At 41.1% G+C, this 22,757-nt stretch overlaps 1 protein-coding gene and 1 long non-coding RNA gene across 4 annotated transcripts; both read right to left on the bottom strand.

Annotated features, from left to right (window-relative positions):
- Window positions 1-328: 328 nt before the first annotated feature.
- Window positions 329-5,897, bottom strand: LOC143299186 (uncharacterized). The gene is made up of 2 exons (XR_013057484.1): window positions 5,049-5,897; window positions 329-5,016 (listed from the first exon to the last, which is right to left on the bottom strand). It is a non-coding gene; the product is annotated as an uncharacterized LOC143299186 (long non-coding RNA).
- A 643-nt stretch (window positions 5,898-6,540) lies between these two features.
- LOC143299185 (ankyrin repeat and SOCS box protein 16-like) lies at window positions 6,541-21,260 on the bottom strand. Of its 3 annotated transcripts, none has more exons than XM_076612351.1 (4): window positions 20,858-21,260; window positions 11,974-12,237; window positions 10,794-11,032; window positions 6,541-10,590 (listed from the first exon to the last, which is right to left on the bottom strand). In XM_076612351.1, the coding sequence occupies exons 1-4, from the start codon at window positions 20,880-20,882 to the stop codon at window positions 9,781-9,783; spliced, it is 1,338 nt and encodes a 445-aa protein (XP_076468466.1). In that variant the 5' UTR covers window positions 20,883-21,260; the 3' UTR covers window positions 6,541-9,780. The 3 variants fall into 3 exon arrangements, with proteins under 3 accessions (XP_076468466.1, XP_076468467.1, XP_076468468.1); XM_076612352.1 differs by having other exon boundaries at window positions 20,947-21,260; XM_076612353.1 differs by lacking the exon at window positions 20,858-21,260 and adding an exon at window positions 20,819-20,848.
- Window positions 21,261-22,757: the final 1,497 nt, after the last annotated feature.

Genomic DNA, 22,757 nt, shown 5'->3' with positions numbered 1-22,757 from the left:
AGAAAAATATTTAACATTAATGCTGGTTCTCTTATATCTGATGTATTAAAATTTCTTGTGTATTCCTGGTAATTACAATAGTGTGCTTGTATGTATGCCTTTTCATGAAGTGGTTGTATGGCTGTATTAAAAGAAGTAAACGTGGTAACATTGTTGTGTTGACACTTGTGCTTTGGTTTTCTTGTCACGCGACTTGAAAGCACACACACATACACACACATACATATACACACCCACACTCGCACACACACACATATACACACCCACACTCGCACACACATACATATACACACCCACACACCACACTCACACACACACACACTTTGGCTTCACAGTATAAACCATAAAGCTTTATTCCTGTACAAGTACAGACCAAGTTGTCCAGTCCACAGATGGGATGCTAATTCCGTCACCTTGTTTCACATCAAGCCAGACATGCAGTATCTTCACAGCATAGCATCCACATCGTCCTCACCACACCCCTCACACACAGCATCCAACAAAGGCAGCAGAATCAACAGTCACAGTACATAGCTGTACACAGAAGCTGAACAACACAGTCCTTGCAGACTCCCAACATGCACACTGCTGTACGTTTTCAGCTCCAGTTAAGAACAATGCCAACATTTTTTCTTTTTTTTTTTTTTTTACATGGTGGCGGCAGTTTACAGAATCCAATGTGTACACATTTACACTGTCAAGGCAGCGTCTGAACAACACACATGCCGACACTGACACTGGTTGTAGAAAAATACACACAATTTACACAGCATGCAGAGAACAAAAGCAAACACGTTTTTCTCCCCTGTGATATGGCCAAAGACACGTGTACACAGCCTTACATCAATGCTGCAATGTCTGATTATCATATTTAACACACAATACTTTCAGCTCCTCTTGGACTTAATGCTTTTGGGTATCTACTACAAAAGATGGAAAGGGGAGAGGTCAGGGAGATGTGACAATACTGAAAATATGGAAAGCACCAACCGCAGTAGGATGAGGTTCAAGCCCCAGCAAAGTTGGAGATTTTTTGGCCTATGGCCAGCTCCTTCTCAGAGCCTGTGTGTGCTATGAGCTTGCATGGAAAGACTGGGGACCACAACGTCAAGGATCATCCACTTCATGGATGTTCCTTTGTGAGCATTGATCAAACGTCCTGACCAACACTGCAGGTGTCTGTATCTCTCTGATACCAGGATACATTATGAAAGAATGCATAAAGTTCAGCTTCCGTCTGCTCTTCACTGATGGAGTGAGTCAGGGGGAAAGCTGGGAGAGAGAATCACACCTCCACACACACTGGCACCGAGATATGGTTGGTTTCACTTTCCACTTTTAAGAACAGTAATCAGATAAACTTTTCTCTCTCTTTCTTCCTATACTGTTTAACACGCACTACAATGCTCTCCCCTGAATAATCCACACCACACAATGATTATGGTCTTTAAACTCTTCTTCATTTCAAAAGTGTCTGCATAGAAATCAAATCAGAGCTCATAAAGAGTTTATGCAATAACTTAAAGAAGAAACCCTCTTCTCTTGTAGCAAACTGTTGTGTTGAACTACAGGATTTTCTTTAAGAATACAAGTCCTTTTTCTCACAAGAAAACTAGCAACTCAAACTATGGGTAAACAGGTCTGTAATCAGCTGTCTCCACAGATCTATTTTCTTGCTAAAGGGCATGATCAAATATCAGGAAGTGTCTTTCGACAGCCAGTCAACACAGTATGTTCCCTGAAAAACTGACAGAAAACGAGTTACCAACCTGGAGAATCTAAAGCCTCACACAGATTCAACCTGTTCTACTCTTTATCCACCAGGGCTGTCTGATGACCAGTTAAATTCTATATCACAGGACACTGGTTACACCATGTGCATTCTTCTTCGTTGCTGACCATATGCATCATGCAGATTTGGCAATCAGTACAATTTTTGCATATTTCGAACGCAGTTTTTCAAAGTACCAAAATACGCAACATTGAATACAAATATGTCAAACCCCAAAATGACAAAACTGACTTTGTATGTATTGAGAGTATGAACTTGGACAGCTGCATGTTGTTATTAAACCTCTTCCCCCTACAACTCAACAGACTGTGCCAGTTAGCAATGGGAAAGGACACACCAGAGTAAAACGTATGACAGGTCTGGGGGCCAGGTTACGTTAAAACAGAAGTTGCATTATGTTGTCAGTTTATTTCAAGTACACACTTTTTTTTTTCTTTGAAAGTACACACATTTTCGCTGACTAGTACTCAAGTACAGAGTTCAGGGAAGGCAGGTTTGATTGTGTAGTGGAGGTGGACAGGTGCATGACTGCAGTGCTGCTTCAAACTGGATCGCTGAGCTTGCATGAGACACCTGTGTTCAACTGGAATCACTCTGTGCAGCTGTATAGTCATGCCTGGCAGATGATCCCCACCTCACAGTCATAAAACATGTGTTCAATACTGCATTTTAAGTCACATTCTGCAGTCATGTCGTTATGCTGACAGAGGATCCCCACCTCAAATCCATGAAACGTGTCTTCAATACTGCATTTTAAGTCACACTCTACAGTCAAGCAGTCATGCTGACTGGATCGCCACAGGCTCAAAGCCAGTGATAAAACGCTTCCTTCCCTCATTCACACAGCAAAGGAATCTCCAGGGACACAGGTGTATTGGTTTACATTTCACAGTAGCAGGCAAACACCAGATGTTTTTTTTTTCTTTTCTTAACACAACTCTACACTGTATGCGATATTCAGACACAGCCTTGCATAACTGACATGGACAGGACTGGGTGCAGTCTTTCTGGTTTGTCGTCCAACAGACGTCCCATCCACCACTGCCACCCACTCCCCTTCTATCCACATGACAAGGTAGAACTCTAGAACCTTGAGTTCCAGAATTGCAGAAACTGATTACAACTTCAACATGGAAATTGCCATTCATCAATAAAATTACTTCTAAACCTTAAACCCTCAATGTTCACATAATTTGGGCATATAAAAAAAGAAGGGGTGGGTAGGGAGGTTTCCTATTAATCATATAACCTTCCCTAAGTCTGCCTGCTTGTTACACACTATATCATGACTTTTTTTTACTGCTTTATCACAACACATATTATATGTATGTATATATGCTTTACACTGATACACAGCATTCAAACAATACACATTTTTGCACCTAACTCTGTAGCATCACATTTACAGCCACATATTCATAATAAAAAAAATTAAAAAAACTTCTGACAGACAATCTGCAGCTTAAGAACACATAAATGTATGCATACACACACACTGCACTATACAATATAATCACTCCTAAATGTAATGGATCCAATAAGGAACTCCCACACATGTAAATTTATCAATTCCATATATGAAGTTCACAACTGAATTCTCCCAGTGAGCATAAAATGTATCCACCTTTTATTTTCCTTGCACACACATATGCACACACACACACATACAAACACACACACACACACACACTACAAAAACAACCTTGTCACGATGGTAGTCGCAAACAATGACAGCAGCTGAACTTTGAACACGCAAGCACTCGTTTCTGGACTGGACTTTAACATAATGCCGCAAAGCAGACTTCTGACTTACACACTGGCTTTTCAAGCAGCATGACATATGGTATAATCACAGTCACACGCCCACACTATCTTTTCTTCCCACACATGCATGCATGTCCAGTCTCATCCCTACAAGCTTGCATATATATAAAACTACATTCACAACAACAACAAAAGAACAAAAAAGGAAAAAAAAAAAAAGAAGAAGAAAAAAAAAGAAAGTCTTCCTTCCACTCAATCCTCTTTCAGTTTCCAACTCTGCTCCCCCACCCCCTGTACCCTACAGCTCTTTCTTGCTCCACCCCCAATTCCCCCATCCCCTCAAGCTGCCTCCCTCCTCTTTAGCCATCAGATCTGTACATACCAAGAAAGACAGTCATTTCGTCAGACTATTTCGTACTTCTCTTTTTTTGTCACAACAGATATCTTTGTGTGAAATTCCAGCTGCTCTCCACAGGGAGAGCGTGTCGCTACGCTACAGCGCCACCCATTTTTGTATTTTTTCTTGCGTGCAGTTTTATTTGTTTTTCCTGTCGAAGTGGATTTTTCTACAGAATTTTGCCAGGAAGGACCCTTTCATTGCTGTGGGTTTTGGGTTTTTTTTTTAACGTGCATTAAGTGCATGCTGCACACAGGACCTTGGTTTATTGTCTCATCTGAATGACTAGATCCAGACCACCACTCAAGGTCTAGTGGCAGGGGAAAAAATATCGGCAGCTGAGCCGTGATTCAAACCAGCGTGCTCAGATTCGCTCGCTTCCTAGGTGGACGCGTTTCCTCTAAGCCATCACTCCAGACAATGACAGTTGTATGCAATGAAAAGCATACTGCAATATGGAGGAATGAGTGTGAACACTGTGACGATAGTTTTTTGGTGTGTTTTTTTTTTTCCAGGCTGCCACTTCTTCGTGACAGAACAATTTGAAGCTCAAATTACAACCACAAAAAAATGAAACACATGATATCCTTGCTGAGTAACCAAGCGTTCTCATTCCGCAAGTGTTTCCCATTTCCTTCCATGATCGTCAGACCAAACTTCTCACCAAGGTTAACTCCACCACGGGTTGACAAATGGTGAGACGAGCCTTGTGTCAATGTCAGCATATAAATCCACACAATAGGTCTTCTTTTCTTCTTCTTTTTTTTTAATCATTGTCTTTCAACACTCCCAATTCTAGCCTAGCACCATTCATGCATTCTTTTTTTTATATTTTGTAAAACCAGTTCTGGGGTAAAAACTACAATAATATATTAGCGCGCACACTAGAATACAAAACTTATAAAATGAAAATCTGTTGTAAAATGATCAGCCTTAATGCAAAGTATAGTTCCTGTGAACTACAATGTAAAAGTGACCAACAATTCCAGTTAAAACATCAACTGTCAGAAAACTTTCACATATCCACTTCTCCCAACACACATAGAAGTATGATATTCTTTCACTACACACACACACACACACACACACACACACACACACACACACACACACACACACACACAGTGACACACACAGATACCCCAGACTCAAGTACAGACTATTTCAAGACAGCAAGCACATGCACAACATTCAAATTTCAATCACATGAGATGTCATATTTAACTACACCACAATACAGTAATGTCATAAGCCATGCTGGAAACATAATACCAGCTGCGAATACCAGCAAATTAAAAGAAAAATGTCTGTAAACAATAACAACAAAAATAAAAAATCATAATCATAGTACATAAAAGATGAGAAACGCCAAGCTGCTAAATAAGAGATGGTCGAAAAATGCCCATCTTCGAGTTAATAATCACATTTTTTCCAGATTAATTCCAGTGTGTGTGTGTGTGTGTGTGTGTGTGTGGTCTAACCCAAGGATAGACAAGATGCCAAATAATGCCAATTTTAGTCAGTTTTAATGATCACATTAACTGTATCAACATGAAATATATCAAAGTAAACAAGGCTTTGCATGTATGGATGCCATGATTTTTGTTTTGTTTTGTTTCTGGTTTCTCCTTTCTTCCTTCTTTATGCAGGGAATCAGCCAAGAAGGCAAAACGAATGAAAGGGACATCATACAAAGATCAATGCAGAAAACTATAACACAAATCTATATTTTTCAAACAACAGCAAAAACAGAAAATGGTAGAGACACTGCATTCTGTACTAATAATGCCCTCCCCCGCATTCCTGGAATCACCGCTGGGATTAAACTTAAAGCTTTGAACTGCCATTTCACGACCACTCAGCGGTGAAACTTAAAGCTTTGAATTGCCATTTCACTGCCATTTCAATCGGGTGATGAAGAAACTGACATTTCCAAAGAAAGCTCAAGCAGAGGGGAAAAAAAAGGAGGCAGAAATAGAGAGAGCAACAGAAAAGAGGAAATTTCCAGCACAGAATTTCCAGAGAAGGCGGGGTTACTAACAGTCCCAAGTCCTACCTAACCAAGAACACTGAGTAACAAACAGACACTGCTGAACACCACAATCACAGTCCCCAAAGAGACACTGGCCATTCAAGCACAAAACACAGTGTGGAACAAACAAGAAACACTGTCACCCCCCCCCCCTTCACCTCCCCACCCCACCCACCCTGCCCCCCTCCATCCCTTTCTCACACTCTATACATACATCTCAGCACTGTCACAGTTCACGTACTACTCCCCAGTCCAACACCCACAAATGCTGAACACCACAGAAAGCTCAAGCAGATGGGCAGAGGCTGCTTCGTCAAGGCAATGCTGCACATGTGCGCTGTCTGGACTTGTGGTCATAAACTACATCGGAGTTAAAAAAAAAATAATAATAAAAAAATAAATAAACCAAAAAACACTGCACTGAAGCAAGTAAAAAGTCTCTCTCTCTCTCTCACACAAACACACACACTGGCAATATAAAAAGAAGCACCAACATTGAAAAAACTATATATACATAAAAAAATAAATAAAAAAGAATATTAATTATAAAAAAAAAAACGCCCACAAAAAACCTACGAGCAATAAAAGTAAAACAAAGCCAAACAGTCTCATGTACGATATTTTTCTTCCCTCTTAAGATGAACTGATTTTGACTGTCTTGACAAACATATAAAGCACAGTTATTCTTTGAAACAAACAAACAAAAAATCATAACTGACTTAGTTATTGTTAATGCTGTGAGAAAAAACAGCAACATATTACAGTAATGTTAATGAATACTAAGTTGTGTCTCGTGTACTTAAAAGTGTAGATTTTTGTGTGTTTAACTTAAGTTATTATTACTGTATCAGCATTTTAAAATAAAAACTAACCAGTGATACTACAGTAATATTTTAATTCATTCATTCATTGCTCTGTTCTAAGTAACTGCAGCATTTTATTTCACAACCTCACAAGGATCACTGTCTCTCTAGAGATCCATGTCTCTCTCTCTCTCTGTCTCTCACTTTGTGAGTCTGTTATTCTATTGTCGTTTTCAGATGGTGCGAAACTGCAACAAAAATTCAAATACAATAAGGCACATAAAGTTTCACCACACAGTGCATTCAACTCTTTTCATTTTATAACCTACCTTTTCTTCAGCATGAATTGTATTGATATAAAACTTGCTTGTCTTTCTTCGTTGAACAGTTCTGCAGGGTGTGCTGACTCAACAATGGGCTGAGCAGAATTCTGTGGGTAAAACTAAAAGCTTGTATGTTCAAACCACAGTCACTTGTCAGACTACAAAATTCCAATCATGAACACTTACACAATTACGGAGTTTGCAGAGACGCCAACCCCTCCTAAATTTTTTTTTTTTTTTTTTTTGAGACTTTTTGGAAACATTTTTTTATATTTTCCAGGAACACTAAAACCCTCAGTCACACAGGCGTATTCATCATATACCTATCTGAGAAAAAGTCACATCCTTTCCTGTTCAGGCAAACTAAGCAGTTGATTACTCTGCTAAGCAAATGCAGGTTCAGTTTTAACATGTATGCAGATGGCTTAGGCTCAGCTTGATCACCGGAGACTAGTACTAGTAGTAGCGTCACTCACTACCTCAACCTACGTGTTCATGAAACTACCAAGCAGATTTCAACAAAAAGGCAGGCAGGTGACCCTAGCCCCAGCGAGCGGAACAATTCCGACATTAGTATAACATCAGAACAAATTACGATTGGTCATAACAAAATATATGACAAAATCAGGACAGTTGGCATCACAGAGTTTGGGGTCAAACACAACATGGTGGCTTCTGATTCATGCTGTTTATTCACAAATGAACATCTGTTGCTGGTTAAAATTGGGTTGTACTGAAAAAAAAAACCCCACCCAAAACAAACAAACAAAAATGTACTGGTACAGAAGTTGGCTGCAGAAGAATGAGCACCTGTGTGTGTGTGTGTGTGTGTGTGTGTGTGTGTGCCCGTCTATACACCTGCTTTATCAAAAAGTGTCAAATATTCTGCTGAAATAATATTAGTGTGCACACAAACCTGATGCTGCCAATGTGATCTTTAAAAAATGCAACTAACTCTACAACAAAAAAATGTTATTGCCATTTAGAGATAACAATTCATAACTTATAATGTTGCTCTTTCGGGCTGAGACAGCATAATACAAAAAACAAAAAACAACAACAACAACAACAACAAAAAGAACCAAACACAAACAAAAATGTAATACAACCATGCTAATGCTATTATAATCATAAAATACAATTACTAGCAGTATCGTTAGTACCATAAGATTTACGACCTGCATTACAGTTATACACATGGTCGTGAGGCAGGTGATGAGAGAAATACAAAACAAGGCAGGCTGTGTGCAGTGAGCCAGCAAATGTAGGATTTGTGTTCGTTCACCTGTTCTTTGAACTTGTTGAAAACAAATCAGCATTCCAACTTTCTGGAAACGTATTGCACTAAAATAATAAACAAAATGTTTTTTTTCCTTTTCTGTTTTCCTTTGTATCCCCATAAATATTATCCATACAGTCATTTCTTTCTACGCATCAAATAATACATTGCGCATGTATGTGTAACTGCAAGAACAATAATTACTAATCTACACTTGGTGAAAGTACTGACGACAAAACAAGATGCTTGTGACCCTTGAATATTCACACACCTATTCATTTTATCTTATTTATTTACTCATTTATCTATTAACCGTTAAGCCGTAAGTGAAGAATACATTTCTATTCATATCGTCATGCAGCACTTGTATGAGCTTGTGTACGATTACCAAAAGCTTAAAAAGATAAAGCTTTCAAAAGAAAAAATAAGCACCACCACCAAAAGCATTCACTTGACCTCTGCATATTTCGTTATCAACTTCTCATTATCAACTTCATATAAATAATAATAATAATAAATAATACAAAAAAAAAAGACAACCCCACAGCAGTACACATTTATTATGACTTATCTGTAATTTCTCAGTCAGGGTGACAGTTCATTAATTTCTTCTACGTCATGTATCATACCTTTGGACTTCATGAGACACAATATAACCGATACATGTGCAAATTTTAAAATAATACAGGTTCAAAATACATATGATTTCTATTGGGAAACTGATCTATAATGTTTTAATTCAGACAACACTACAACGTACCAAATAGTACGATCACTATTTTCACTAAAATCAAAACTTATACAATACTGAAGTTTTCTTGTGAAACTTTTCTCTGAAAGAACATTTTAATTTTATCGTGAAACTTTTTTTTTTTCAGCATAAAATAACCTTCCCACACAACCATAAGAGGTGGTCACTGGGCTAGCACCAACCTACCACACACACACCCACACACACACACACACTGCTCGTTTAACAAACAAGTCGCTTCTGCAGAGACAGACTGAAAAACAGTGTTGTCAGAAAATCATAAGTGACAAACATCACTTCCTCATGTATTCCAGATTCAATGTACACCAGCAGCAGGACAGAACTCTGCACTCAGTCTGATTAGTCCATGTCACATGACTACAAAATATTCTGACTGCACCACCAGAGCAGAGTCTGTGTGACCTGTCCTCCATCACACGCTTAAACAAGGCATTTGAATGTCTCAGGGTATGTGAACCAGGCAAGGCAGACAAGCCTAACATGAACACACAGAACAGCTGTCCCCGAGGGGGAAGAAGAGGCACAGTCATCACACTCCCTGTCCATGACAAACTCGCTGAACACGCAGAAGTCCTTGAGAGAGCGGGGGGAGGGGAGAGGGGGAGGAGGCACTTGTCATCAACACTTGTCCCTGTCCATGACAAACTCGCGGAACATGCAGAAGTCCTTGAGGGACTGGGGCAGGGGCAGTAACTCCACATGGCTGTCAATGCTGGTGGGCAGGTTGTTTCGCACCACGATGCGGCACATGTCGCGCAGCGACAGCAGGGGGTTGAGCAGGGTCTGGATCCAGGGGGAGATCTGGTCGTAGCTGCTGCACATGGACAGCTGGTGCACCTTGGAGGCCAGGGTGCCCTGCACCAGGGGCTTGCTCCCTGTCTTCAGCAGCAGGCGCCAGGCCAGCAGCTCCTTGCTGTTGGGACCCACCACCTCCGGGTTCTCCAGGATCGACTTGGACAGGCTCAGTGACACCAGCTCTGACATCTCCTCCTCTGTGATCTTCGCGCCGTAGGACAGCAGCAGGCGGATCTTGTCCACCGAGTTGTGCACGTAGGCGAAGATGAGCGGCTTGTGTTTGCGCCAGCCACCCCCCTTGTTGACGTCGGCACCGTGTTCCAACAACAGCTGTACGACGGAGGGGGGGACACTGGCAGCGGTGCAGGCACAGCCGAGGGGAGTGCGCTGGTTGTCGTCCAGCATGTTCACGTCCATGCCCAGTTCCAGGAATTCCTGCACAACCTGTACCGCACCAAAGTTCACCGCTGCCGGTAACAAGGTCGCTTCCTGGGGGTCTGCCCCCGCCTCCAGCAGCTGCTTGGCAATCCTGATGGGTGGGAAGTGGCTGGGCTCCATCTTGTTCACAGCTGCTGATGCTGTCTCTGGCCGACAGTGCCAGAAAAACCACAGCTCTGCCGTCTTGCAGGCCACCTGTTGTCAGACCGTCAACATTGTGTATCAGTGAAACCGTCATGTGCACCACATATTCATTACAACCACTTTGTTATAATGATGAAAACATGCTGTGATTTCTAGATTTTTCTTTGAATACTTAAATTCTCTCTTCAGGACCCTACTTCAAAACTCAAGGATTGACTGGCTTCCTCACTCGACATACAGCCACACACACGCACCTTGATGGGTGAATCACCGTTGTAGTCATGGATGTTGACATTGCAGCCTGCGTTGCACAAGAGACGGACCAGCTTGTGGTCTTCACTCTCGCAGGCCCGTAGCACCGGCGTCTTGCCCATGTTGTCAGCAGCGTCAATGCTGGCACCGTGAGAGATCAGCAGGTCCCCTAACTCCACCATGTCAGAGCACCGCTCCTCTGCTCCACACAGTAAGTGCAGGGCCATCTGTCCTTCTGGACCTGAACAACCACAAAGAAAAACTGATACCAACAGGTTACACCTGACAGAACTACCACCTCTACTAAAACACATATTTTATCTCAATAATTCTCTAACATCTCAAAGTGCTCTACAGTAAACAAAACATACAAAACACACATACATCATCACAAGTCAGTCAGACACAAAACACAAGAAATGTTCATCACCCACACCCAGTCTCACACACACCTATTTTCACAGCTTCTAACAACAAATGTATGATCAGGACTTGGAAATTCTGACCACCACCAAAAGCAAAAAAATGTTATCAATCAGGCATACACAGAAAAAAACAAACCACCACCACCCATACATGAAAGCACGCTGTCTGTTTGCTGTTGGCCTACATGGTGTTAAGCTTAAATATCAACCTCTGATACAAGCCAATCAAGCTGTCAGTTTGCTGTTGGACTACCTGGTGTTAAGCTTAAAAAGTTAAATATCAACCTCTGATACAAGCCAAGCATGCTGTCAGTTTGCTGTTGGCCTACCTGGTGTTAAGTTTAAATATCAACCTCTGATACAAGCCAATCAAGCTGTCAGTTTGCTGTTGGACTACCTGGTGTTAAGCTTAAAAAGTTAAATATCAACCTCTGATACAAGCCAAGCATGCTGTCAGTTTGCTGTTGGCCTACCTGGTGTTTAGCTTAAATATCAACCTCTGATACAAGCCAAGCATGCTGTCAGTTTGCTGTTGGCCTACCTGGTGTTTAGCTTAAATATCAACCTCTGATGCAAGCCGAGCATGCTGTCAGTTTGCTGTTGGCCTACCTGGTGTTAAGTTTAAATATCAACCTCTGATACAAGCCGAGCATACTGTCAGTTTGCTGTTGGCCTACCTGGTGTTACTGTTAAGCTTAAATATCAATCTCTGATACAAGCCGAGCATGCTGTGCCACAGCCCATGAACAACCCATACCTGGCACACTGACGTCAGCGCCATGGTCCAGCAGAATCCTGGCCACCTCCAGACGCCCATGTTGGCAGGCCACGCCCAGGGGAGACAACCGGTCATCCTCTGACACCCGGTTCACATCATGACCATTGTGCAGCAACTCCATCACCTGCTCCAAGTTGCTGCCCCTGATGTGTCCCAACAGCTCCTTCAGCCATTTCTCGTTGTCTTCCGTGGCCATGACGGCTGTCAGAATATCTTTGCTAGTGTCTGTTGATTGGTCTAGAGCTGCACAAACATGATGCAATGGTTGAGATGAATACAATTATCTGTATAATTATTTTTAATACAGAAAATAAGAGTTGAATTATTATTATCTTTATCATTTTTTTTAAAAGAGAAAATAATCCGGTCTCAAATGCTGCAATATCTCAGTGGTTCAAGCATCACACTTTCAATCTGAGGGCACCGAATCTGATCCTGATGTGGTGGTATCAGTGCCTGGATGAATATAGTTTATCATTGTAAGAAAGACGTATGTGCTTCTGAATGATTCATTATACTTGTATGTATATTTTTAATGATCTACTCTCTCTTTTCTTTAAAGATGGCTTGATGTTTTTTTTATAGTTTTTTTTTCCTTAAAAGCAAAAAAAAAAAAAAAAAAAAAAAAAAAAAAGGAGCTGTTGGTTATTCGATGTGACTTTGACAATTTTGTAGTACAGCAATGCTCTCTCCCAGCCAACAAATGTCCGACACTGAGAGAAGAAATTTGTCCACTTGCGATGATAAACAAAGTAACATTAAGACACGCTGTATGCATGCACAAACACACACACACACACATACTCGTGAGTGTGGGTGTATGCATATGCTTATTTTGTATTTTGTATTTCTTTTTATCAAAACAGATTTCTCTGTGTGAAATTTGGGCTGCTCTCCCCAGGTACAGTGTGTTGCTATGTTACAGAGCCACCCATCAAAGTGGATTTTTCTACAGAATTTTGCCACGAACAACCCTTTTGTTGCCGGGGGTTCTTTTACGTGCGCTAAGTGCATGCTGCACACGGGACCTTGGTTTACTGTCTCATCTGAATGACTATGCATGTGTGTGTGTGTGTGTGCGCGCGCGCGCGCTATAACTATAGTTATAACTAGTATCACAGTTCAAGTACTACATCAATATATACCATCATGTGCAAAAATCATCCTTAAAAATGATCATCAACCCAAAAGTAGCCCTTCAGTGCCTCACCACCATAAAAAAAAAAAAAAGAATTCTTGCAAGAAAGGCAGAAATAAAACAGCTCAATATCATCTTACCCACTCACAGACCCGAAGACTTTGAACAAAAAATTATTGAAACCTTTCACTTATACTAACTGAGAATATAAACTGAAAGGAACCATGACACACAATCAAAAGCAGAGAAAAGACAACATGGAACACGTGAAATTACCAGTACTTGTTTATAGAACACACACACACACACTAAACAAAAAAAAACAAAACAAAAAAACACAGATAGTATCTGAGATACACACAAAACCACAACAACACAAAGGACACTATCCCTCTCCTTGATCGTATATTATAATCTAAACACAGTGAAATGATGTGACTGAAATAAGCACAGAATGATAGATACAATATATATAAACCTATAGTATTATCACCAAATATTATCCACAATGAAGGTGTTGCATCAATAATACCCCAGGTCCTACACCATCTCTTTGCCTTCTTCTTTATTAGTTTCCTCTCCAGAAAACCATAGCCATTATTTGTATTTGTATTTCTCTTTATATCACAACAGATTTCTCTGTGTGAAATTCAGGCTGTTCTCCCCACAGAGAGCGCGTCACTACACTACAGTGCCATCATTTTTTTTTCCTGTGTTATAAATAACCACTCAACCAGTACCATGGTCCTGATGTGTGATTGGTTTGCTTATGACTTTAAATAATCATAACTGTTTTCTTTAATTAAACAACTTGTTTTCCAACTTCTAAACACCAACATAATGAAACCATTTAATCGTAACTGTTTTCTTTAATTACATAACTAATCTTATATAATTTTCAATTTCTTTACACCAACATAATGAAACCATTTTCACTGTTAATTCATTTTACCCATTTTATCCTTTAGGGATAAGTCACATTCTCTACCCCTCTTCTTTCCTTAAATGAAAAAAAAAAATTGTTTTTTCAACCACCCTCCCTACTTTCTCTTTCTTTCGGTTTCATTTCCCCCCTTCTTCCGTCATTTGTCTGATTCATTCAAATGTTATCCACCTCCCAAAATCTGAAAATGTGACACCAGCTAAATTCTAGTTCAGCTTCCAACTCTCTTGTGTAAACATGTAACCTAATTTTTTCTGTGTTAAAAATGGATATCCCCATGTTCGCCCTCTGCCGAGATAAGACAAGGGGCCACCCCCTTTTCTCATATGTCGGTTAATGCAGCCACTGTGAGTGACCTTGACAGTGAACATAAATGAAAGAGCAGACAACCTGGGTCAAAGACCTGCCATATGATAACCATACACACACACACACACACACACACTAGCATGTAGTCACATCCTTCCAACACACACACACACACACAACACACACACACACACTGCACAAATGGAAATAAATCATGTGTATGGAACAAGTCTGCATGCAGACATTGTTGGTGAATGTGCATGTAGACAAACACACAAATGCCCCCTTTCTTTCTCATAAAATTCTCTCTCCTTTGAAAGTCCCGCACCCTCTCTCACATGTAAACACTGAGATATATGTTTACATCTAATATCTATATTATATATGCCTATGCATGTAAGTCATACACTCAATCACTCACACACACACACACATGAAAAAGAGACAGGGAAAAAATGAGGAAGACTGAAGAGAGGGATAACATGGAAGCTGAAAACATGCGAAGGAACAAGATAAATGTATACATGTGTATGTAATTCCTCTCTCTCTCTCTAGAGCTCTCTATGTGTATACAAGTTTGCATGCACATGAATGCATGCTCACAATACACATGTTCAAATATGCATCTACAGATAAACAACAACAACAACAAAAAAAGGACAAATCATGAAATAAATATCAGAATGAAGAAAAGAGCCAGACAGTGAAAGAGAAAAACAAAGAGAGACCACACACAGTACACTCAGCTGACAAACTGACAGTGCTCAACAACTAATATCCAATAAAGACACACACTGATGCAGTACACACATACTTTGAAACACACACACACATGTATACACAGTGCACACAGTATACACACATTGTGACGTACTGGTATAGTTACAGTATACACACGCATCCACACTCGCAATGTACACGCACACACACACCAACACACACCACCAAACCACAGCCAATGCCCATGCAACGAACCAGTCCCTGACAAAATTTACCATGTCATGTTCTAATCTGTCCAGAATACACAGTTTCCATTATCTTGAACAAATCTGTACACATAAAATAAATAAACCAACAGACCTTAACATCAGCTTTCCTGTTTAGAACAAGCCACCGTTTGTACACAGGTCACTCAAAGTTTTCATTTATTTATTTTTTAATATCAACTATAATTTTTGTTGGCTTGTTTTGTGTACGTTCTGCTAGACTGAGACATGCCCCAGACTGTGGGTCAACACAGGTCAAGCACTAGTTTTTGTTTATTTTGCATAAGCTCTGCTCGCCACTTGACTGAGACACGTGGGAGGCTGTGGAGGCTGTCGGTCAACACAGGTCAAGGACATGCAGGCGGCTTGATTCTGACCTTCATAGCTCACTCTACCCCACGGACAGATCAGTCACCTCCTGCTGATAACTCGGGGTCAAGATGTCAAGTTCACTTGTCCCCGAATGTGAGGGATGATCGTGATTCAGTGCACAGGTCAATGACAGCAGTTGATAGGAGAGGTGGGAAGTAAAACTAAAAGAGAAGTGTGAGTGTGGAAGGGGGAGAGTTGGATTGAGCAGCTGCAGGAATATGATTTTCTTTTTAATCCTGGAAGGAAGATGAGGGAAAGGGGGGGGGGGGGGGGAGAGAGAGAGAGAGAGAGAGAGGGACAGGAAGGGCCTGAGAGTAGGATTGTGATGGGGGATTAACTTACGCAAACTTGTATAAGCTTAATTTCTGATTCATGTGGAGGGAGAGAGTGAAAAAAAAAGGTCTGACTTGAGCTGCTGCTTCTGCTACTACACAACCACTGCTACTACTACTACTACTGCTACTTCAACTACAGATACTATTCAGTACTCTTCTGTAACTGTGGGACATTGACAATTGACATGGATTTTTATCCCATCTACACACACGTCTGCAGTTCATGAAAATTTGCTGACAGAAGTTTTAACTTTTATCACAAGTATTTCACATCAACTTCTTGTCTTCATGAAAAATACCTTACAATTTTTTTTAAAATAAAATTTCACCAGACTATATTGTCAAGTCTATTTGATTAGCTCCTACAGAAGATTTATTACGAAACTAAATGTTATGGAGACAAAATCCCTATGGGAGTTTTATTACACTGATACAACGTTATTCAGTTACTACTAAGTTGGTTAAAAGTCCATGAAAAGTTCTTCTGATTACTTTTGTGAAAATGTAACACTAACTGACTAAGCCATGAATATAATAATAAAATCATATAAAGTGTTGCTGTGACCAACATTGGTGTGGGGAAACACAATCTCACTTAATCATGTAGTCATGGAAGTTTTATGGTTATAAGACAAACTGACAAAAGTCCACATGCACCCTCCTCCACAACCAGAACTGATCAGGTGAAGAACACTTCTCTCCCTTTGCAATGCAAAAACAGTGATGGGTTTTAGTACTTTAACTTTGCAAAATAGTTCTAAACATTTACGACCCCAGAATCCCAGCAACTGTTTTAATATATTCAAGATTCATATGCTAATAGGATGGGCGCAATAGCTGAGTGGTTAAAGCGTTCGACTTTCAATCTGATGGTCCTGGGTTCAAATCTCAGTGATGGCGCCTGGTGGGTAAAGGGTGGAGATTTTTCCGACTCTCCCAGGTCAACATATGTGCAGACCTGCTAGTGCCTGAACCCCCTTCATGTGTATATGCAAGCAGATATTCAAATACGCAGGTTAAAGATCCTGTAATCCATGTCAGCGTTCGGTGGGTTATGGAAACAAGAACATACCCAGCATGCACAACCCTGAAAGCAGAGTATGGCTGCCTACATGGCAGGGTAAAAACAGTCATACACGTAAAAGCCCACTCGTGTACATACGAGTGAATGTGGGAGTCGCAGCCCACGAACGCAGAAGATATATATGCAAATATTAATATCCATTTTTAATATTTCTATTCTAAACACTGACACAGCATAAAAACTCTGCACACACACACCGCAACTCCATCTTGCCCCTCAGAAAGAGTAGGATCCTTATGCCACCTACAAAATAATGTACTGAGTCTCTGCTCTGCTGTTCACACAAATTATCCAGTTGGAAGAAAAACAAAACAAAAGAAAACTCCCCTAATATATTAACACACACACCAAAGACATTCCCTACCCGGTTCCCTTCTCCCCTCCCCCTACACACACAAAGTGTGTACAAACACATGACCCTCTCTGTCTGTCTCTCAAACTCAGATGGAAAAACTACTGAGCACTGACTGCACTTCTGAACTGCATCATTACTGCTGTCAGTAAAAATAATTTGTATGACTAAATAGAATAGGATGTCTATATATATATATATATCATCATGAAGGTCATGTGAGGTACTTCTACCACAGTACCAGCTTCCTTTTTTTCCTTTATTTTTTTAAAAATTATTTGTTTTTGTTCTTTGTACTTTATATTTTGTGTTAGTTTGATATGTGTGTGTGTGTGTGTGTGTGTGTGTGTGTGTGTGTGTGTGTGTGTGTGTGTGTGTGTGTGTGTGTGTGTGTGTGAGTGTGTGTGTGTGTTGTGTGTGTGTGTGTGTACACGTGTGTGTGTGTGTGTGTGTGTGTACACGTGTGTGTGTGTGTGTGTGTGTGTGTGTGTGTGTGTCCACATCTCTCAAAATGATGATATACACATGATTTAACATATTACAGTTAACTTACAAGAACAGACATATAATTATATACATTGATAAATAATGCAGTCAATGTCTACCAATGCCATTGAACTGAGTTTGTTCCATTTGGAAATTCTCTGGCCAGCTACAGTAAAAGCCATCTAACTATTTAAGTAATTATAACTAATCAAAAAATGTTAAAACTGATTTTGTAATAATAAGAGCATTTCCTTCCATTAATACTGACTTCACTTCACTTCTATGTGTATGACTGTTTTTAAACCGCCATGTAGGCAGCGATACTCCGTATTCGGGGGTGTGCATGCTGCTATGTTCTTGTTTCCATAACCCACCGAATGCCGACATAGATTACCGGTACACTTACAGGATCTTTAACATGCGTATTTAATCTTCTACTTGCGTATACACACGAAGGGGGTTAAGGCGCAAGCAGGTCTGCACATACATTGACCTGGGAGATCGGAAAAATCTCCACCCCATACCCACCAGGCGCCATTACCGAGATTCGAACCTGGGACCCTCAGATTTAAACTCCAACACTTTTACTACTTGGCTATTACACCTGTCTTGCATTGTGAATACAATATCATATGCAGATGTAAAATTCTTAAAACTTATAAAATGGAATGGAGTGATGGCCTAGAGGTAACGTGTCCGCCTAGGAAGCGAGAGAATCTGAGTGCGCTGGTTCGAATCACGACTCAACCACCTATATTTTCTCCCCCTCCACTAGACCTTGAGTGGTGGTCTGGACGTCAGTCATTCTGATGAGACGATAAACCAAGGTCCCATGTGCAGCATGCACTTAGCGCACGTAAAAGAACCCATGGCAAAAAAAAGGGTTGTTCCTGGCAAACTTCTGCAGAAAAATCCACTTCAATAGGAAAAACAAATACAACTGCACGCAGGAAAAAATACAAAAAAACTTGTGGTGCTGTAGTGTAGCGACATGCTCTCCCTGGGGAGAGCAGCCCGATTTTCACACAGAGAAATCTGTTGTGATAAAATGAAATACAAATACAAATACAAAAGGCAATATATTTTTATATATCTACAAATTTTCCGCTCAAGATGGAATGAGTATTGTCCACAAAAAGGCATGGGCATTTGCTCCATCAGTCACACGGACAAGTGGAGGGGAAAAATGTGGATCTACTATCTAGCCTTTCCTTTTTTTTCTTTTTTCTTTAAAAAAAAAGACAATGGGCATACCACTCAGACAAAGGAAAACAATATTCAACATAATGACCAATATATGAATTTATACATGTGCCTGATGGAGAAAAGTTAGCAATATTCACAATTTTTCCCCTCAAGATGTAGTGAGAGGTGTTAACAACAAAGTGTGGATGTATGTCCACTCCGCCAGACATACAGAGGAGCAGTGCGGAAGAAATGTGGATTACAACCCAAAAAGTTTATTAAATTAGTAATACTTACTACTACTGTAAATTGTGTAATAGCAAATTATTTCAAGTTTTCTCATATGAACAAATCAGTAACTGATTTTCCTCTCTTGATATCAATCATCACAATAATTCAATACTGAGGGTTTGAATCAAATCTCCTTTCAGCCTTCCAGTTTTACCTTTAGATTTGCAATGAACAGTATGGGACCCACATAACCAACAGAACATTGACAAGATTGAGGCAGTCCAGGGGAGAGCCACCCGGTTTGTGACCAACATGTAGCACAACACATCCAGCGTGTCTGCCATCATTGACACTTATGACAGACTGCAGTGGCCCTTCCTTCAGCACCGCAGAAAGGTTGCTAGGCTAGCTATGCTGCGTAAAATCCTCAACAATGAGGCAATTAATAGAAGCAAGCTGGTCCCTGCCCCTGCCAGACTGAGAAGAGGACACCTACAGCAGCTGAGCAGCATCCAGTGTAGGACCCAATACAGAGGATTCTCCTTTCTGTCAAGAACCATCGCAGACAGGATGCGCTGCCCGAAACAGCAATGGCACCCGACACCCTTCACACCTTCAAGTCAAAGGTGCCCCAAGAAAACAGAAAACAGCAAAAGAAGTAGTTAACTTAAATAGCGTAGGTAGGATTAGACATCCCCTCCAAAATACCCCAACTCTTTAGAACATTTTAATTTTTTAATTTATTTTTGGGCCTAGCCCTCCCTTCTGGAGGACTGGGATCAGCTAGCCCCTGAGTGGGTGAAGAACGAAAAGTAGTAATCTGCTGATAAACCCACATAGAGTAGGAGTAATGTTAACTTTATCCCTCATCTGTCTAGTTCTTTATCTTTTCTATATGACACTGACAACATCTCTATCTCCACGCAGCCCTCTAGTCGCGGCAGAGTAATCGACACAACAACTGTGGCCATCAACTGGATGATGATGATGATGATGAATAACAAATAGTATAGGGCTGATGACACTTTTACAAAGACAGCCTCTTGTCAACTTTGACAACACTTAACAATCAATTTTACTTCAACTCACTCTTCTATTCGGTATTAAGCTAAGACTGTCTTTTCAAGTAATGATTCCATATTTACCACATTTTCATAATTTCCTGTGGGTGGTCATATTGATGCTTCACATGACTGTAAATTCATGCTGTCAAATTGTCAGTTTTCTGGCACACAAGCAGTGAGAGAAATGCTCAACACTGTCACTGGTGGACAAACATTACAATATGAGAATAACTAGTGACTATGTAATAAAAATAAAATATATATCAATTTAGTATGCTTAAAGTGCGACATTACTATTACTCATAATCAATTATATCATTATGATACGAGCACAGTTACCATTCGATTTCTTGTATTATTTCCTCCATAATCGCTCACCTGCCACTGCGCCAGCCGAATGCATGAAATGAACTGGGAAATTGTAGGGAAAGTAACAACAGAAACTCTCAAACAACTCGAAAACAGACCTGTCCAAATGCTGGTGCAGGTTGTGTCTGTGCCATTCAACGAAGCACGCTGCAACCACAAACAAATCAGCTGACTACCCAGATCTGCAAGCAGTGACTGTGCGAGGTCACTTACGAGGCCATGCTATCACCGATTTGGGGGTCAGTCATTCTTCCCTTTTTTTTGGACGTTCAGTCAGCTGTTCAGCAGCCGTAAGTCTGTTCAGTTTGTCCTTGTGACGTTTGTCTCAATCTACAGCCTGCACGGAGTGATGTCATGGACGCGCAGTAGTTTGGAGAAACCGTGTTATCGCCATTCTCCAAGGCCAGTTATCATGCCTTCGGCACATGCTTGGGAATCGCACACAAACACAAGGACCAATCAGAAACGAGGTCGCAGGAAATGAGAAAGGAGTTTTCTCCCTCGTATGATTTTTTTTAACACTATTGTCTCCCTTTAATGCTCACGCCGTCACTAAACTGAAAAGTGCATTTTTGGCTCCTCATAGAAATGTATCTTTTGGCAAAAACAACACTAAATGATCAGTATCGATATCGAATGGTATGAGATCATAAAGTCTATAGACCATCTAAATATGCAGCGAAACGAATGCATCCGACTAATTACAAACTACACACACACACACACACACACACACACACACATATATATATATATATGCAAAGGAAAGCCGTGCGAAATACATTACAATTTAATTACCTTCACGACAACTCCCAAATACGTCCTTTTAGAAATACAATGTACAACTGACAGAGGAATCGTGTGGTGGTGGTGTGTCCATCGAGATCGATGATGACCATCGTTGTCATCCAGCTGGGGGATGGGGGGAGGGTGGTGGTGGGGGGAAGGATGCTCATGAATCTATCTGTGAGTGCGCAGATGGCTGAATAGTCCAATCTGCGCACGAAATGTTCGCTGACAGTTGGGGCAGACAAAGACAGGCATATCATTGTCAGGGAGCTTATTTGCCCGTGACTTTCTGGCCTGCCTTTTCTCAACAGCTGCAGCAGTCCTGTTGGCCTCGCACAACCTGGCGCCTTTGTGCACAGCAGCGCGCCATTTGTCACGGTCCACTGCAGATTCCTCCCAGGAGTCAGGGTTGATATCAAACGCTTTCAGAGAGACTTTCAGAGTATCTCTGAAGCGCTTCTTCTGACCTCCGTGTGATCTCTTCCCTTGTTGCAGCTCGCCATAGAAGAGCCTTTTGGGCAGCCAATGGTCTGGCATGCGCGCCACGTGTCCAGCCCAGCGAAGCTGGGACTGCATCAGGATGGTGAAGATGCTGGGAAGGGTGGCTTTTGCGAGCACCTCTGTGTCAGGGGTCTTGTCTTGCCACTTGATGTTCAGTAGCTTCCTGAGGCATGTTGTGTGGAAGTGGTTCAGCTTCTTGGCGTGTCGTTGGTACACTGTCCAAGTTTCGCAGGCGTACAGTAGTGTGGGGAGAACTACTGCTCTGTAGACCTTTAGCTTGGTCTCAAGACTAATGCCTCTTCTGTTCCAGACATTTGCATTGAGTCTACCAAAAGCTGCGCTTGCTCTTGCAATCCTGACGTTCACTTCATCGTCGATTGTCACATTTCGTGACAGTGTGCTGCCAAGGTATGTGAACCGCTCCACCGCACTGAGTCTCTGACCGTTGACTGTGATGTTGGGCTCAACGTAGGGTTTCCCTGGGGCTGGCTGATGGAGAACTTCAGTTTTCCTCATGCTGATGGTAAGGCCGAAGTTCCTGCTGGCAGTGGCAAACTTGTCGACGCTGAGTTGCATGTCAGCTTCAGATCCAGCGTTGAGGGCACAATCATCAGCAAAC

Source organism: Babylonia areolata, chromosome 24, assembly GCF_041734735.1.
Source record: "Babylonia areolata isolate BAREFJ2019XMU chromosome 24, ASM4173473v1, whole genome shotgun sequence".
In the NCBI taxonomy this organism is placed as follows: Eukaryota; Metazoa; Mollusca; class Gastropoda; order Neogastropoda; family Buccinidae; genus Babylonia; species Babylonia areolata.
This window is presented reverse-complemented; position numbering and strand designations above follow the sequence as displayed.

What these genes read in the sequence shown, in the direction of transcription:
- LOC143299185 (XM_076612351.1), bottom strand. Translation starts at nt 20,882, where the DNA reads ATGCATTCGGCTGGCGCAGTGGCAG. An exon ending in CGCTGACGTCAGTGTGCCAG is followed by an intron (nt 11,033 to 11,973) that starts GTATGGGTTGTT and finishes GTGGTTGTTCAG; the next exon opens with GTCCAGAAGGACAGATGGCC. An exon ending in ACGGTGATTCACCCATCAAG is followed by an intron (nt 10,591 to 10,793) that starts GTGCGTGTGTGT and finishes GTCTGACAACAG; the next exon opens with GTGGCCTGCAAGACGGCAGA.